Source organism: Mustelus asterias, chromosome 5, assembly GCF_964213995.1.
Source record: "Mustelus asterias chromosome 5, sMusAst1.hap1.1, whole genome shotgun sequence".
Lineage (NCBI taxonomy): Eukaryota > Metazoa > Chordata > Chondrichthyes > Carcharhiniformes > Triakidae > Mustelus > Mustelus asterias.
Genome location: NC_135805.1, coordinates 82017486 through 82034108, shown reverse-complemented (window position 1 = coordinate 82034108; position 16623 = coordinate 82017486). Strand labels below are relative to the sequence as shown.

The following is a 16623-nucleotide window of genomic DNA, read 5'->3' as shown; positions in this document are numbered from 1 at the left end:
GATCGGACCACCCTGGGACGCAGGCCCCGCCAGCAGCCCCCCCCCACCCCGCCCCCGGGATTGGACCCCCCGGGCCCCCACCTACCTTGATCGCTGGTGTCCGTCGGAAGCATCTTGCGATCCTGGCCTTGCTCCGGGGGTCCTGATGGGTAGGATGATGTCTCTTCACTGGGGGGGGGGGGGGTAGGGGGGATGTGACATCTCTTCCCTGAGGGGAGGGGGTAAGGGGGGGGATGTGACGTCTCTTGCCTTAGGTGGGGGGATAGAGGGGGGATGTGACGTCTCTTCCCTGAGTGGGGGGGGGGATGTGACGTCTCTGCCCCGGGGGGAAGGGCAGCGGGGGCGGAGACATCACATGCCCCCCCGCAGCACCCCCAGGGAAGAGGCGTCACATCTCCCCCCCACCCACCCATCAGGGAAGAGATGTCACATCCCCCACCCCCCCCCCTCAGGGAAGAGATGTCAGATCCCCCCCCCCCACCCCTCAGGGAAGAGATGTCAGATCCCCCCCCCCCCCACTCCCCCCTCAGGGAAGAGACATCACATCCCCCCCCGGCAGGGAAGAGATGTCAGATCCCCCCCTACCCTCTCCCCCTCAGGGAAAAGATGTCACATCCCCCCCCTACCCCTCCCCCCCCCCCTCAGGGAAGAGACGTCAGATTCCCCCCCTAGGGAAGAGACGTCACTTCCCACCCCCCACCAGGGAAAGTCAAAGGCACGCTCGGGCGCGCTGAGTGCTGTCGGCCCCGAACTGCACATGCGCAGTTCGGCAGTCCGACAGATGCAAATGCGCTAGGCCCCGCCCACTGGACCCGCGCCGAAAAGAGGCGTATGGGGTCGCTGGAGCGCGGCTGCCGGGCGCGGGTCTGACTTACGACCGCACCCGGCACTTGGAGCCGAATTGGTAAAATCGGCCCTGTAGTGTTACAGTCATAGCTAGGGTGTAGAGAAAGGTCAACTTAATGCAAGGTAGTTCCATTCAAAAGTCTGATGGCAGCAGGGAAGAAGCTGTTCTCGAGTCAGTTGGTACGTGATGTCAGACTTTTGTATCTTTTTTCCAGCGGAAGGGAGTATGTACAGGGTGCGGACAGTGGGTCTTGATGTGCAATAATACTGCCCCAATTAACATTAGTGCCAATTTATATTTACAAAATGACAAGAGGATTCAATTTATGCTGTGAAAATATACAATTTTATTTCCTTAGCAGCTGCCAGTGAAGACTGCAGAATAATTATCTAAACAGTGCAAATAATCAGAGCAGAATATTAAATCATTTCAGCAGCTAGCTTCATCCAGCGGGTGTCTGGGTTGTACATTCTGTGATTAAGATTTGCAAACAGCCTTGCTATGATGCCATAACAACATATGTTGGACAGCTTACAAGCGTCCAAAATTTTAGTATGTGATTTGAGGGAGTTCTTTTTAAAATCAATCAAAATTCCTACTTACGAAAGCCATTTAATAATTATTTGGCCAGTAATTAATAAAAACAAAAAGGCTTTGTGATTTTTAAAATAAGCCAAACAAGGAGTTCTGGGAATTTTTACACCAAATTACAAATGGTGGCCAACATCACTGAACAAATGGTCGGGTATCACAGGCAACAAAATCAGAAAGGCCTTTTCTGACTATAACTCTGCAGCTACTCAATTATTTGTACTTTCAGTTACAATACAGCAGAAAGAAAATCAGTAGTTTGTGTATCATTGATATATCACAGGACACGTAAACCAATAGCAAATAAACAGTAGCTTTCACAGAACCATAAAAAATTTACCGTACCAGAGGAGGCCATTACCACCCGTCATATTTGCGTGGGCTCGTGGCAAGAGCAGTCCCAAACTATTCCTACCGCCCATTCTCTCCCCACAATCCTGACATTTTGACAGAATGATCTCTGCTTCAACTACTTTCTGTGACAAAGCATCCATCCTCTGAACAACTCCATTAAAAAGAAACATTTCTACTTTTCTCTCAATTCATTCTTTTAGTCAGCGTTTTAAGTTAATGACCTGTTCTTTACCGATTCCTCTTGTGAAGACAATCATCTTTTCATAATCACTTGATCCAGACCTTTCAGAATTTTAGAAATCTCTATTAAATCTTAGTCTTCTGTAATCCATTGAAAAAAACCAAACACTTCAACCACAGATGCTCATCCTTGGTACCAATCTGGTGAATTTACACTAATGTGTGTATAAGGGTGGTAGTCAAATGAATAGCGCTTTCCCATCACCAGTGCCACCTGCTTTCTTTATAGTATAACAACTGTTCTATTGTACTGGGCTGTTGGTCTACAGAGTTTAGAGCACACATCCGCAAGAGTTGATACTGCTGAACCTAAACAAGACATGTTGTGTCAAAGAAAAAATACCTCTCTTTCTGTACTCTTTTCCATCGCTGGGTTACTGTTATGCTTCGGCATCATTAATATCAGATTTGAACTTACATCATTTTTTGGTAATTTTAATTTAACAGATTTCACAAATTATGGTGACTTTGTATCCTGACAAAAGGTGCTTGGCATATAAAGTGAAAGACTGGAATTTTAGGCTACGCGAAAGCTTTTTGAAAGGATTAGTAATGAAGCAAAACACGCTTCAGGAGATAAAGTTCCTTGAGAGGCTGCAGAGGAGGTTGACCAGAATGGTTCCAGTGATGGAGTTTTATTTACCAGGTTAGGTTGAAAAGGCTGGGGTTTCTCTCCTTGGAGCAAAGGAGGTCGAGATCGAGGGTAAATTTGAGAGGGGTGGACAAGATTATGACAGGGCTGAGGTAAAGCAAACACTCTTCCCGGACTGTTCAAGGAGCAAGGGACACAGGCTTAAGATTTTAGGCAAGAGATGCAGGGGTTATTTTAAAGAACTTTTAATTCTGAGTGGCAATGACCTGGAACTCATTGATTGATTCTGCATCAACGCATTCATGGACAATCAATGATTTCAAAAGGAAACCAGGTGGGCACTTGAAGAAAATAAACTTGGAGGTCCACATTGACTGAGTAAGGGAGAGCGATTGACTGGATGAATCCATGGGGAGCTGACGTGGATTCAATGGGCTGAATGGTCTCTTTCTGTTCTGTAAATGACTGTAAAATGTATTATATCTTATGAATCTATGTTATGTTCTTGAAATATGCAAAGACTATATATATGGGCAAAGCTGTCTGACTGCGTGTAAGAGGAAGAGTAACAATGGACAGACAGCAGGAGCTGACGTGAGGAAGGTGCAATGACAAAACCTGATCGTATATGAAATTTCCGAGGCAAAGTGACTAAACAGATGGACATCAATGGCCTGTTCCATTCTTGTACACTGCTAATTGTAGCTGCGGCACTGGCAGAGTCCTGGTCACCAGGAATAGCACGTGGCGTGTAGAGAGATAATCAGAAACCTGAGAGGAACATTTTTCAGAAGTCAAACACAATGCAGGATAACATTTCAATTAATAGTTCACTCATCCTGGGACAGGGCAGCAAGGAGGAGAGTGGTCAATTTAATTTCCTTCCAGTTATGACAACTGGCACTAGAGCTGTAGATAGGCACAGTCCTGAATCAGCCAATCATCTTTTTGAACCAATTTAGAGATGCCGAGGATGGGTGACTGAAGATCCAAGTCATCTCCAGTGCATGGTCACCATAGCTCGAGCAGAAAGGCAACAAAATGAGGCCAGGACTTGTATGTCAAGTCTTGATCTTCAATCAAATCAATGCTCCAGTTTTCTGAGCCAATCTACCCCCGTTAGTGCCATCCCTTTCCCTTCTGGTGTACAGCTGCAATGCCACAATTCAACTCACCAGAAAATCCAGCTGTAATGTAGCTGTGAGCTGAAGGTGGGCTGGAGTTTTTGTGGGGGTGTGTCTGCAGGCAGATGTCCAGGGGAAGTGGAGGTGCTGACTGAGGAATATCCAAAATAATATTTTTATGCCTAACTCCATTCTTTCTTAAATATTCTTCAGTGTATTCAAAGAAGAATACAAATTATTGTAAAAATGAAATCAGTGTCTGAAATTACCAGTAATCAAGGGTATTTGGTGACATAGTTTAACACAATTTACTTCTGAAAGGAGACCAACACCTTAAGAATAGCGAGACATTTCAACATTCAGTAATCAGTAATCAACTGTGATGAACAATCAATGCAATCAACAAAAAACATGAAGCGAAACAACAGCAAAAGTTTCTGTTAAATAGAGAAAACTTAACATTTTATATCAACCACAGCATGTGGTTACTATTGAATATATGGATATTTGAAAAACTGAAGAAAGTTTTAGTTTGAGCTGAATGAGTAACAGGCCACACATGGTCAGTTTTTTCTCATAATGCAGCAAAAAAGAACTTATTAATAAACTAAATGGGATACAATATTTGTATCTGCAATGTCTTGTAGTAAAGTAGAATGGAACTCCTTGTCTACCTTTCACTCAAGATCTTCTGCCATAGTTCGAACAGAACATTTCAACTGAAATCTGGCAAAATTTGTGAAAAGAATTTAAAATCCCTTAGATCATGTCTGTTGATCAATTAACCCGCAGTGATTTGTTTTATCCTTATCTGCTGAAGCAACCACTCAGTAGGCCAGAAGGCATCTCTTGGGCTGGCCATCACAAATGACAAACCACTTCAAACTTTTATAAGATATTGTTTTTTTAAAAAATCTCTTTTCTTTCTTCTCTCTCTCTCTCTCTCTGACCATTCTTTCCTTGGATCTCAATATTTCTCTTTCTGCACCTGATGTGACATTGAGTTCACTCATTCTAACTTAGACTTCCTTTCCGGTTCTTACACTGTTAATTCCACAATCTTTCAGTCAGAGTAGTTAAGTAGTACAAATGTTTGCCCTGTTCACTCAGGTCACAGACACCCTGTTTCTCTCACTACAACATTTTCAGTTCATACTTTCAGAAACTTGCCATGCAAAAAAAGTCCAACGAATGGCAAACACCATTAGATGTCCTGCTACAGCAAACTATGGTCTATTATCTACAAATCCACCTACAGTTATTTAAATAAACACCAGAGGGCGCAATTTAATCATTTTCATGTTATTTTTCCGATGCTCTATGAAAGAACAAAGATGTCTTCTTACTCCTCACTAGCCTTCGTGCTTAATATGAACACTGATTTATTTTTTAAGAAAGAGGATTATATACCTAAAGATTTTTGGTTTTGTTTCTACTGATAAATTCCACATTTTAAAAATTATTTCTGATCGTGGAACAACCTTCCCAAACTTGAAACTTTTGTGCCTTGAGATTTGTTTTCTGTGTACTTCTCTCAGTTCCCCAAGGGGTCATGATGGCATCCATTCAGTCTACATCAACACAATCCGTTCTCATGTTGAGCTGTAGCCATCCTTTTCTCTTGCTCTTCCAGTAAAATAGTAGACAAATAACGTACATACAAGACACATTAACATATTCATTGCTAATACATCACAATTTGAACCCATAAATTACAATAAATTGTTTAATTTTAACTTTTCTGCCTAATTTTACTGCAAAACATTCAATTAATATTTGTCAGTTTTTAAAAATAAAATTTAGAAATGTATTATGGGATATAGTAGGCTACCCCCTTGTCATCAAGTCTTCCCTTAGGCATTCTGGGAAGAACATTGGGACTTTCTTTTTTAAATGCTGAAAGAGCTACAAAAGGGGATCACTCTCCCCCCTCCGCCCCATGTTATTTACCTTTTGTTTCAAGGTAATATTAGCCCTCAAGAGTTGTTTTCACTCAAATGGTTAAAGCTCAGAAGAAAGACTGAAAAGTCAAAACAAATGGGAAAAGCCTTCACCCTAGAAACTGTCCCTTCAATATTTCTGCTGGATGCAGAGATAAAATACAATACTAAAATGCCTTAAAATGAAACAGGAACATCATTCAAAAGCATAACAGGATATTTTGGCTTTGTATGCCTCAGAAGTAGCTGTCATATCTGATTCATTCAAGACCGATCTGGCTCTCATACACAATCAAGGTACCATTTAAAAAAAAAGAAATACTAACATTCTGATTGGCTGTGCTAAGGATTTTTTTTTTAAAAAGCTCCAATCAGTCATCATAGAGTTTAAAGTCTGCTTGTTTGAAGTTGAAGCCTTTGAGGTCAGAGTGGACTGGGCTGGCCAATCCTGATTTAACTCCATACCAGCCTAAACCTACTTCATTATCATAATTACCCAAAAGTTGAGAGTTCTCTGAACTCAACAGTCAAGCTTTGGAAAAACAAATGGAATCAACACGGCTGTGGGGGATGTTTAGAATCTGGTTCCTTGAACATGCCCCACGCACATGTTGGGTTTCTGATGCAAGATGTACATGTAAAGGCTGGCTGCAATTTTAACATAAGGCAATAAAGCTCCAAACAGTTTCTTTCAAGAATGAATCAGTGGTCATTCATTATTTTAAGGGAGGATCATACTAGAATCTATGATCAGCGCTCAATTAGAAATTTTGTCATGTTATTTACAAGCTTGAAACCAACTAAAACTGACACAATTGAAATGTTATGATGCCAGTGAAAAGGTTTAGGCCGAGTAACCAAGCCAATCGAAAGCAGTCTTGTCATAGAAGAACCATTTTGTGTCACTGGCATCGATACTTAATGACCCTGTCAGTGATCTAGGATCTTGAAAGCCGTCTCGCCACATCTGCATACGCGGATTCAATTTCACCGTCTGCCGCACAGGTATTGGTAAACTCATCCCGGGCATAGGCATTCTTCAGGTACCGCCAGACTCCAGTCATTTCTGCAGGGATCTCAAAGCTCCGATACTTCATTGCCACTACCTGGTGAAACAAGAGAAGAAACATCAGCCAAACGATTCCCCTTCCATCCTGCTTGCATTGACATTCACCGTGGCCGCAACATCCCGCCTTGCTGGCTGGTTTACAACAGAGAAACCCATCTCATCTTCCACCTGGCCAAAATTCTGTAACGTTCCCCAAGAGAGTGTTTTGTTAGTTGCACCAGTGAACATTGTGGAATCTTATAGGGCTATTTAAACAAAAAATCCTATCCCTCAAATGTTTAACAAAGCGCAGGAGCCGTTTGGCGCACTTCCTACTTTATGGACCGTACAGTTCCAGTTTATTCCTTAATTACGGATAGAAATCATAGAGTCCCAACATGCAGGAGGCCATTCAGCCCATCGAGTCTGCACCGACAACAATCCCACCATCCCCATCACCCCACATATTTACCCACTAATTCCTCTAACCTATGCATCCGGAGAGACTAAGGGGCAATTTAGCATGGCCAATCAACCTAACCCGCACATCTTTGGAATGTGTGAGGAAACCACGCAGACATGGGGAGAATGTACAAACTCCACATTGAGAGTGACCCAACCTGGGAATCGAACCCAGGTCCCAGGAGCTGTGAGGCAGCCATGTTTGCTACTTCTATGTTCCCAGTGATGGAAATTGCTTGGGTCCTAGCCCAGAGAGATCAGACATGTTGGGTGGAATTTTAGACCACCGCGTGCCTGTTTTTAGGCGCAACGCAGTCGTAAAGTGGGATGTGAAGTGATTAGCATCGGTTTTTGCAACTGGCGCGATTTTACGACCCCAGGATTTCTGACATGGTCAGCCTCGCTGGGAATGGGTAAGAGGCTGGTTAATTAATTTAAATGCTCATTTTAGGGTGATTAACGAGCCCAACGCTCAATCGTCCGGTCTCGCTTGCCCTTAAGGCCTCACCGGGAGGGGTCTCTCCGGCATGGAAAACACCTGCTCTCCATGAACAGGGAACAGTCATGTTGGCCTCACTGGTGGAACTGGAGGCCATTAAGGCCCCCCCCCCAGGGAGGCCGAGTGCAAGGCAGGGGTCTCCTTGGGCAGTGCCAGACTGGTAGTGCCAACCTGGCATCTTGCACTGCCAGCCTGGCACCTGGACAATGCCCAGTGGGCACATGGGCAATGCCCACCAGGCAGTGTGGGGGGCAGGGACATGGCGGGGGGGAGGCCAAATATGGGAGGGGGCCTGCTGCCACTGCAGCGATCAGTAGGGGGGTTGGGAGGGGCGGCCCGCTGCCACTCTGCAGCGAACGTTGGGGAGTTGGGGGGAGGGGTGGGGGAGAGAAAGGCGATTGTGGTGGGTACTTGAGGCAGCCAGCAGGGGCCTTACAGCGCTCTTTGTCTGTCAGACCCCTGTTACTGTTAATGCGCTTGTGCAGCATCAGAGATCTGCACATGCGCAATACCTCCCTCTATGACCCACCCACAGGCTTCTACAGCGAGCAACAGGTTCACTCAATGTTTTGCAGCCAGAGTGCGTATGGGGGAGGGGGGGGAAAGAGGGGGGTCTGAGAACGCACCCAAAACAGCGGATCTGGAACTGTCCCAGTTCCACGCCCGCCTGACACTTAGACAAAGGTCGTAAAATAACGCCCGTGGTGTTCCGAGGTTTACTTTTTCTGAAGCCCAGGATTTAAGAAATATTTAGGATCAAGTTAAGGAGATTAGAGGAGTGAAATTGGAATATGTCAGCAGCACAAAATGGGCTCGGAATGAACCAGCAGCTACTGCGCCTGAATGGTTTTCCACTGCAGTTCACAGAGTGATAGCCAGAGCTCTTTCTGGAGACTTGTTTCGTCTAGCCCACTGTTCCTTTTACATGGTTTGATATTTAAAAACCTCGGCAAAATTTCCAAGCGAATTCTAAACAAAAACTGGTGTGGTGAAAAATTGTTCTCTGATATGCCACGATCCCATTTTATGCTGCGGGAATTCGCCAATTTCAGCCTCTAGATCTTGTGAGCCCTGACCTTCAGTTAAGTGTTACAACAGTTCAGTGCTGAGCATTCATCAGCACTGGGGCAGTGACTTCCTGGTCAGTTGTTATTTTGATATAGCCCCAGAACTAAACTGCTTTATTTAGGATTTCATACATACAAATAAACATGAAGCTGCAGATGGGAAAAAATGGACAAGACCATTCAGGCAGTTTCCTGCAGCCCTTGTGTTTCACTATGGACAGCCAAATAGGATAGCAGATAATCTTACCAGAGAAGACGAGAATCAGAAAAGCATAGGCCAATTAAGAGTGGAAAAAATAAATTGGAACATTCCTCCCCAACCCTCAAAAAAATAGGAGCAAGTAAAGATTTTTTAAAAAGTATATTGGGTTGATAGTTACCTTCATAATATGAAGCTTGGGCAGCAGGTTACAATCAGCCAACGTTAGCTCATCGCCATCAAGGAATTTGCGATTGGATATGGTGACATCGTCAACACAGTCAGCATCAATCTCTTCAGGCAGTGGACTGTTCAGGAATCCATCCAGCACCTTCAGGGCTTTGATCAGACTTCTTGCCAAACCTGAAATTGACAGCAAGTTCTACTTTCAGTACAACAGCTAATGTTACCTGGCTTTTCCTTGACCTCACATGGTAACATTGAAATGAGAACACATTGGACATCTCGCCTTGATTTGGTCAAATTTTTTTTTTTTTGCCTGGGGCGAAACAAGAGCACTCAGCCCCGAGCAAGCTTTTATTTTTTAATGTCATGTTTTTTGATGATTCTGTGCTCATCAAATGGAAGAATTTCAATTGAAGGTCTTGTTTTTATTACTCATATGACGTGGGCAATGCAGCCAGCATTTATTGCCCATCCTTAATTGAGAAGATGGTGGTGAGCCAGCTTGCTGAATAAAACAGAATGGCTTGCTAAGACAATTCAGAGGACAGTTAGAGAGTCAAACACATTGGGCAAGATTCTTCGGCCGTGTGGTTCCTACAGGCGGGGGATGGCACATTGTTTGCAAGCGGCAGGATTCTCTGGTCCTGCCGCTATCAATGGGAATTCCCACTGACACCACCCCATGCTGGTAGGAAATCCACGGGAGTACGCTGCCAGCAGGACCGGAGAATCCCATCAGTGTGAACGGCCGGAAAATTCCAGCCATTATTGTATGGCTGGAGTTGCACAGAGACTGGACCGGACCGGCCAAAGACAGGAGATTTTTTTTTATCCCTGAAGGACATTAGTGAATCAGACCGGTTTTTACAACTATCCAATCACAATTCATGATATTAGATTTTGATTACAGGTTTTATTTAATTAACTGAAATGCTCCAGCTGCCAAGGTTGGGTTTGAATTCGGGTGTCTGGATCATTACAAAAACAGAGGATGCTGGGAAAACCCATCTGCCAACATCTATGGATCATTAACCTGGACCTCAGATTATGATTTCGGTAACAAATCTACCCCATGAATAATCCCTTTGCAGGGATTAGGTACTGTAGAACTGGAGTACCCATGTCAACGCAAGATTACAAATGATGGTAAATATTGCCTTCCAGCCATCCCCAATCAGTGTATTAAATGCATCACCTTCAAATTACCACAGAGCACTAACATATGGCAACATAACTGCTAAGTTTCAAACATATTCCAAAGCACCATAAGAATTAAACCAGCAAAAATTAAGTATTTTAAAAAATAAGCAAATGGGACATGACCAAAGGGAAATCCACCTCGATTCAGTCTTGTGATTCCAGCTACAGTTACCATTGGCCCCCTTAGCACCTATAATTTTAAAGGCTGCTAGGGTCGGAATTTGCTGGCCATTCACACCAGTGGGATTCTCTGGTCCTGCTGCAGTGAATGGAGATTTGGCCGAATTCTCTGTCCTTGCTGGCATCAGTGGTGGGACATAAACGGCCAGAAAATTTCAGCCGGAAGCTTTCCATAAAAAAAAATTATTCTAACAACAGTAGTGTATTCCAATTCTGGATGTTGGCAAAATAGCCACACTCAAGATCTGGCATGTACTGGAAATGAAAATTGGAGAGTGTATACAGGGCAGTCAATCCATTGCCTCGCATTTTGTGCCCCTGCCAAAGTTGGATTTCAGCTGCACTGACTGAGACACAGCTCAGCAATCTTACATTCACGTTTAAGCAGTTATCATCAGGAAGCCATCCTGATTTTTTGTGTTTTGTTTCCCCCAATATCCCCATCCCATTGTACTAAAGCTCCCTTTATAATGTACTGCGATTTGTGAGTAGTTTATTGACAGGCGCACAATAACCAATGCAACCTAGATAACTGCAATGATTCCACACCCTGACATAGAAGTGTCCAATACATTGCTCGACAGGGAGGTGATCTCATTGGAATGGAGGAATCTGATGGGAATTGACAGGATGGACACAGAGATAATTTCCCCTGGCTCACAAATCTAAGCCCAGGCCTGCACCCTGGTGTTCAAGAGGTTAATCATCTAGGACTGAGATGAAGAGAAATTTCTTCACACAGAAGGTTGTGAACCTTTGAAATTTTCAATTCCAGAGAGTTGTGAATGCTCCATTAATAAGTATATTCAAGGCTGACATTGATTATCTCTCAGGGAATCCTGATCATACTGAATGGTGGAGCAGGTTTGAGGAGCTGTATGTTCTACTCCTGCTTATGTTCTTCTATGTTTCATCCATACAGATTTATTGGATTTCCAAAAGGCATTTGATAAGGTGCCTCACAAAAGGTTGCTGATGAAGATTGGGTCACACGGAGTTGGGGGTAGGGTGTTAGCGTGGATTGGCTATCCGACAGGAAGCAGAGAGTCGGAATAAATGGGTGCTTTTCTGGTTGGTGGATGGTAACTGGTGGCGTGCCGCTGGGATCGGTACTGGGGCCTCAACTATTTACCATTTATATAGACGATCTGGAGGAGGGGACTGAGTGTAGGGTAACAAAGTTTGCAGATGACACAAAGATAAGTGGAAAAGTGAATCGTGTGGAGGGCGTAGAAGGTCTGCAGAGAGATTTGGACAGGCTGAGTGAGTGGGCGAGGATCTGGCAGATGGAGTATAACGTTAACAAATGCGAGGTTATTCACTTTGGAAGAAATAATAGCAAATTGGATTATTATCTAAATGGAAAGAAATTACAACATGCTGCTGTGCAAAGGGACCTGGGGGTCCTTGTGCATGAGACGCAAAAACCCAGTCTGCAGGTGCAACAGGTGATCAAGAAGGCAAATGGGATGTTGGCCTATATCGCAAGGGGGATAGAATATAAAAGCAGAGATGTCTTGCTGCATCTGTACAGGGCATTGGTGAGGCCGCAGCTGGAATACTGTGTGCAGTATTGGTCCCCTTACTTGCGGAAGGATATATTGATTGGCCTTGGAGGGAGTGCAGAGAAGGTTCACCAGGTTGATACCAGAGATGAGGGGTGCTGATTATGAGGAGAGACTGAGCAGATTGGGTTTGTACTCGTTGGAATTTAGAAGGCTGAGGGGGGATCTTATAGAGACCTATAAGCTAATGAAAGGGCTGGATAGGGTAGAGATGGAGAGATTCTTTCCACTTAGAAAGGAAACTAGAACTGGAGGGCACAGCCTCAAAATAAAGGGGAGTCAGTTTAGGACAGAGTTGAGGAGGAACTACTTCTCTCAGAGGGTGGTGAATCTCTGGAATTCTCTGCCCACTGAAGTGGTGGAGGCTACCTCGTTGAATATGTTTAAATCACGGATAGATGGATTCCTGATCGGTAAGGGAATTAGGGGTTATGGGGATCAGGCGGGTAAGTGGAACTGATCCACTTCAGATCAGCCATGATCTTATTGAATGGCGGGGCAGGCTCGAGGGGCTAGATGGCCTACTCCTGCTCCTATTTCTTATGTTCTTATAAACCGTACAATAGTTATTATTAATTACTGTTTGATAGTGGAATATCATCATCAGTGTCAAAAAATGTTCCTAACATACTACCAGCAGTGACACCTAGGCAGGATTTTCTGGCCGAGGTCAACAGACCTTTCCATGGTCCGCCCCTCGCTTGCTATGATTCCTGTGGCGCACAGAACAGGAAAATTCACCCCCTAATGTTTTGTGCTTCATTCGATAAAGCAACTGTGAAAGGAAACACAATTTCTATATTCTATTAAGTGACATTAAGAAAATTAGTGGCAGGCAATCTGACTGGACTCTAACCATTTCCCCATGTCATTCAATGGCATTACCATCACTGAATTCCCCACTAACAACATCCTGAGGATTATCATTAGCTGCTGCAATTCAGTTTCTGGTCATAGAAATACTATGGCTACAAGAGCAGATCAGAGGCTAGTGATTTTGCAGTAATGAGTCACTCACTTCCTGACTCCCAAAAGCTTGTCTACAAGGCTCAAGTCAGGAGTGTAATGAAATACTTTCCATTTGCCTGGATGAGTGCAGCTCCAACAACTCAAGAAGCTTGACACCATCCAAGACGAAAACAACCTGCCTGTTTGGCTCTGCAGCCATCACCTTAAACATTCACTGCTTTAACCACTAACGCACAGTGTCAGCAGTGTGCATCATCTGCAAGACGCAATGCAGCAACTCACCAAGTCTTCTTTGACCCCCTTCACTACCACCTAGAACAACAAAGGCAGCAGGTGCATGGAAGCATCACCACTTGCAAGATTTCCTCCAAGTCACACACCATCCTGACTTGGAAATATATCAAGGTTCCTTCACTGTCACTGGATTAAAATCTTGGAACTCCCTCCCTAACATTTTCACCACATGGACTGCAGTGGTTTAAAGTGGCAGCTTCACCACCACCTTCTCAAGGGCAATTGGGGATTGGCAATAAATGCTAACTTTGCCAGCAACACTCACATTCTATGTCTAGAAATTCTCTGGAGCTTCTCCTGCTCTGTCAGTTCAATAAGAAGTTTAACAACACCAGGTTAAAGTCCAACAGGTTTATTTGGTAGCAAAAGCCACACAAGCTTTCGGAGCTCCAAGCCCCTTCTTCAGGTGAGTGGGAATGGACTGCTGGATGCTGTTCAAAATGACACCCGAGCAACAAGATTATTTTTCAATGGAATCAGGAGGAGCAGAATTGCCCCCCATCAACACTCTGTGTTATCGGAAAACCTGCACCTGCCTCCTACCCATACTGCCCCTGAACTTACCCAAAAGTCCTTCTTTAATACCCCGTCTTATCATGTGATTACTGTTAGGGGGTTTGTACATCACTACCACAAGCAATCTCTTGCCTTTATCATTCCTCATCTTTACCCAAAACGCTTTCATATCCTGGTCTCCTGAACTTAGGTCATCTCTCTCCCTATTGTGCTAATGTTGTCTTTACCCAACAGAACCATCCTAATACCGTTTCTTAACTTCCTATCCTTCCTGAAAGTTGCATAACGTTGAATATGGAGGCTCCAATCTCAGCCATCCTGCTATTTTTCTGTAATGGTTATTAGTGTACTTATTAAGCTCTATTTGCGCTATCAGTTCATCTGTTTTGTTTTGAATACTACCCATTTAAAATACAGAGCCTTAATTTTGTCCTTTGGTTATTATTGTAATTTTTGGTTTTATAGCAGATTTACTCAGATTTTTAGCTCCCTGTCCCTTCCAGTCACGGTCTGTTTATCATTTTCCATAATTATACCCTCCTCTCTCCCACTGATTTAACATATCTGCCCACATTTGATTTCTTGACCCCATTATTTAGTTTAAACCCTCTCTATTTCCCTTATTATGTAGCTCACCAGAACACTGGGCACAACACAGTCCAGGTGTAGATTGTCCCAATGGCAGAGCCCCCACCTTCGCCAATACTGGGGCCAGTGCCCCACGAACTAGAACCCACTCTCGCACACCAGTCTTGGAGCCACATATTCATCGCTCCATTTTTATGTACCCTCTGCCAATTTGCACGTGGCTCAGGTAATAATCCGGAGATTATAACCTTTGAGGTTTTGCTTTTTAATGTAATGCCTAGCTCCTCATTCTCAAAGCAGGTCCTCTTTCCTAGTTCTATTTACATTGTTGGACCCACATGGACCTCAACAACTGCCCTGAGCAGATGTTCCAAACCCTGGCACTGGGCAGGCAGCACAGCTGCCTGGATCCTAGCTCTTTGCTGCAGAGTCAATCCTGCTCACTATACTGTCCCCTACTACCACTACATTTCTCTTTGCTCCCCCCATGAAGGGGCATCCAAGACGACTGTGGACCATAAGCCATGGAGTTGTATTCCACTGCAATCTGGAAGATCATGGCATGGACATTCCCTCACAGTAGCATTACTATCAATCAAGCCAGTGGACCTACCGGTTTCAATGAGGGGTGCTAAAGAGTATCCTAGGTAGCACCCCTACTGAGCGAACTGGCCAAATCCTAAAAGGCATATCAGCCAATCTGGACTTGAGGCAGATGGTGAGATAACCAACAGGTGGGAAACACCTTGTGCTCACCAATCTACCTATTGCAAACCTAACTATCCTTGGCAGAATTGGTAGTTCTGCCTTCATACGGAGGATCTCTTGCACTGTTGTTTGGCAATATCATCATAAATGAGATAGAATCATTGCAGATCATAAAAATACTGGAAAATCTCACAGGTCTGACAGCATCTGTGGGGAGAGAAGAGAGCCAACATTGAGTCGCGATGACCCTTTATCAGAGCTCTTCAGTTAATCAAGCAAATCTAGAATAAAAAGCTAGCATCAGTAATGTTGCCTTGGAACTTATAGACTGCCTTACAAATCCATCTAGTTCACTAAAGTCCTTTAGAGGAGGAGATTTGCCATCTTCATCAGATTTGGTATACTGGGCAGCTGGTGGCACAGTGGTTAGCACTGCTGCTTCACAATGCCAGGGACCTGCGTTCAATTCCAGCCTAAGGTGACAGAGGAAACCGATACAGACATGGGAAGAATGTGCAAACCCCACACACAGTCCAAAGATGTGCAGGTTAAGTGAATTGGTTTGATTTTGATTTGATTATTGTCACATGTATTGGTATACAGTGAAAAGTATTGTTTCTTGCATGCTATACAGACAAAGCATACCATTCATAGAGAAGGAAAGGAGAGAGTGCAGAATGTACTGTTACAGTCATAGCTAGGGTGTAGAGAAAGATCAACTTAGTGCGAGGTAGGTCCATTCACAAGTCTGATGGCAGCAGGGAAGAAACTGTTCTCGAGTCGGTTTGGCTATGCCAAATTGCCCCTTAAATGTCCAAGGGACTAGCAGAATCAGGTCTGGGTGGGATTGTTGTCAGTGCAGGCTCAACGGGCCAAATGACCTCCTCCTGCACTGGGATTCCATAATTCTCTGATATAATGTGGCTTCAGACCTTCAGGAGTGTGGTTGACCCTTAACTGCCACCTGAACTGTCCTAGCAAACCATTAGGGATGGGAACTAAATGCTGGCCTTGCCAATGACACCCATATTCCACAAATATATTTTTTAAGATTTAAAAATTGTGGGAAACCTTGTCAGGCATTCTGCAGGGCACTGTCCTAGGCCCAAACATCTTCAGCTGCTCAATGATCTTTACTCCTTCTTGATCAGAAGTGGGGATATTCACAGTTAAATGTACGGTGTTCAATTCCATTTGCAATTTTTCAGATAATGAAGCAGTTGTGCCCACATGCAGCAAGACCTGGACAACTTTCAGGCTTGGACTGGCAAGTAGCAAGTCACTCGTGCCATATCAATCCTATTTCAAACAAGGAAGAATCTAACCAGTTCTCCAACAGCATCACCAAACTCCCATTAATTGGGGTCACCATTGACCCAAAACTTAATTGGCCAGCTAAATAAATACTGTGGCTGCAAGATCAGGTCAGAGGCTGAGAGTCCTGCGGTGATTGA

At 44.1% G+C, this 16623-nt stretch overlaps 1 protein-coding gene across 4 annotated transcripts in view; it reads right to left on the bottom strand.

Annotated features, from left to right (window-relative positions):
• Positions 1–1175: 1175 nt before the first annotated feature.
• Positions 1176–16623, bottom strand: part of LOC144493641 (chloride intracellular channel protein 5-like) — a 131502-nt gene continuing 116054 nt past the window's right edge. For all 4 annotated transcript variants that reach the window (XM_078212910.1, XM_078212912.1, XM_078212913.1 and 1 more), the window contains exons 5-6: positions 9145–9326; positions 1176–6794 (exon numbers count right to left, since the gene is read on the bottom strand). In XM_078212910.1, coding sequence (XP_078069036.1) covers positions 6627–6794; positions 9145–9326 — 350 coding nt within the window. In that variant the 3' untranslated portion in view covers positions 1176–6626. The remainder of the gene's footprint in view (positions 6795–9144; positions 9327–16623) is intronic.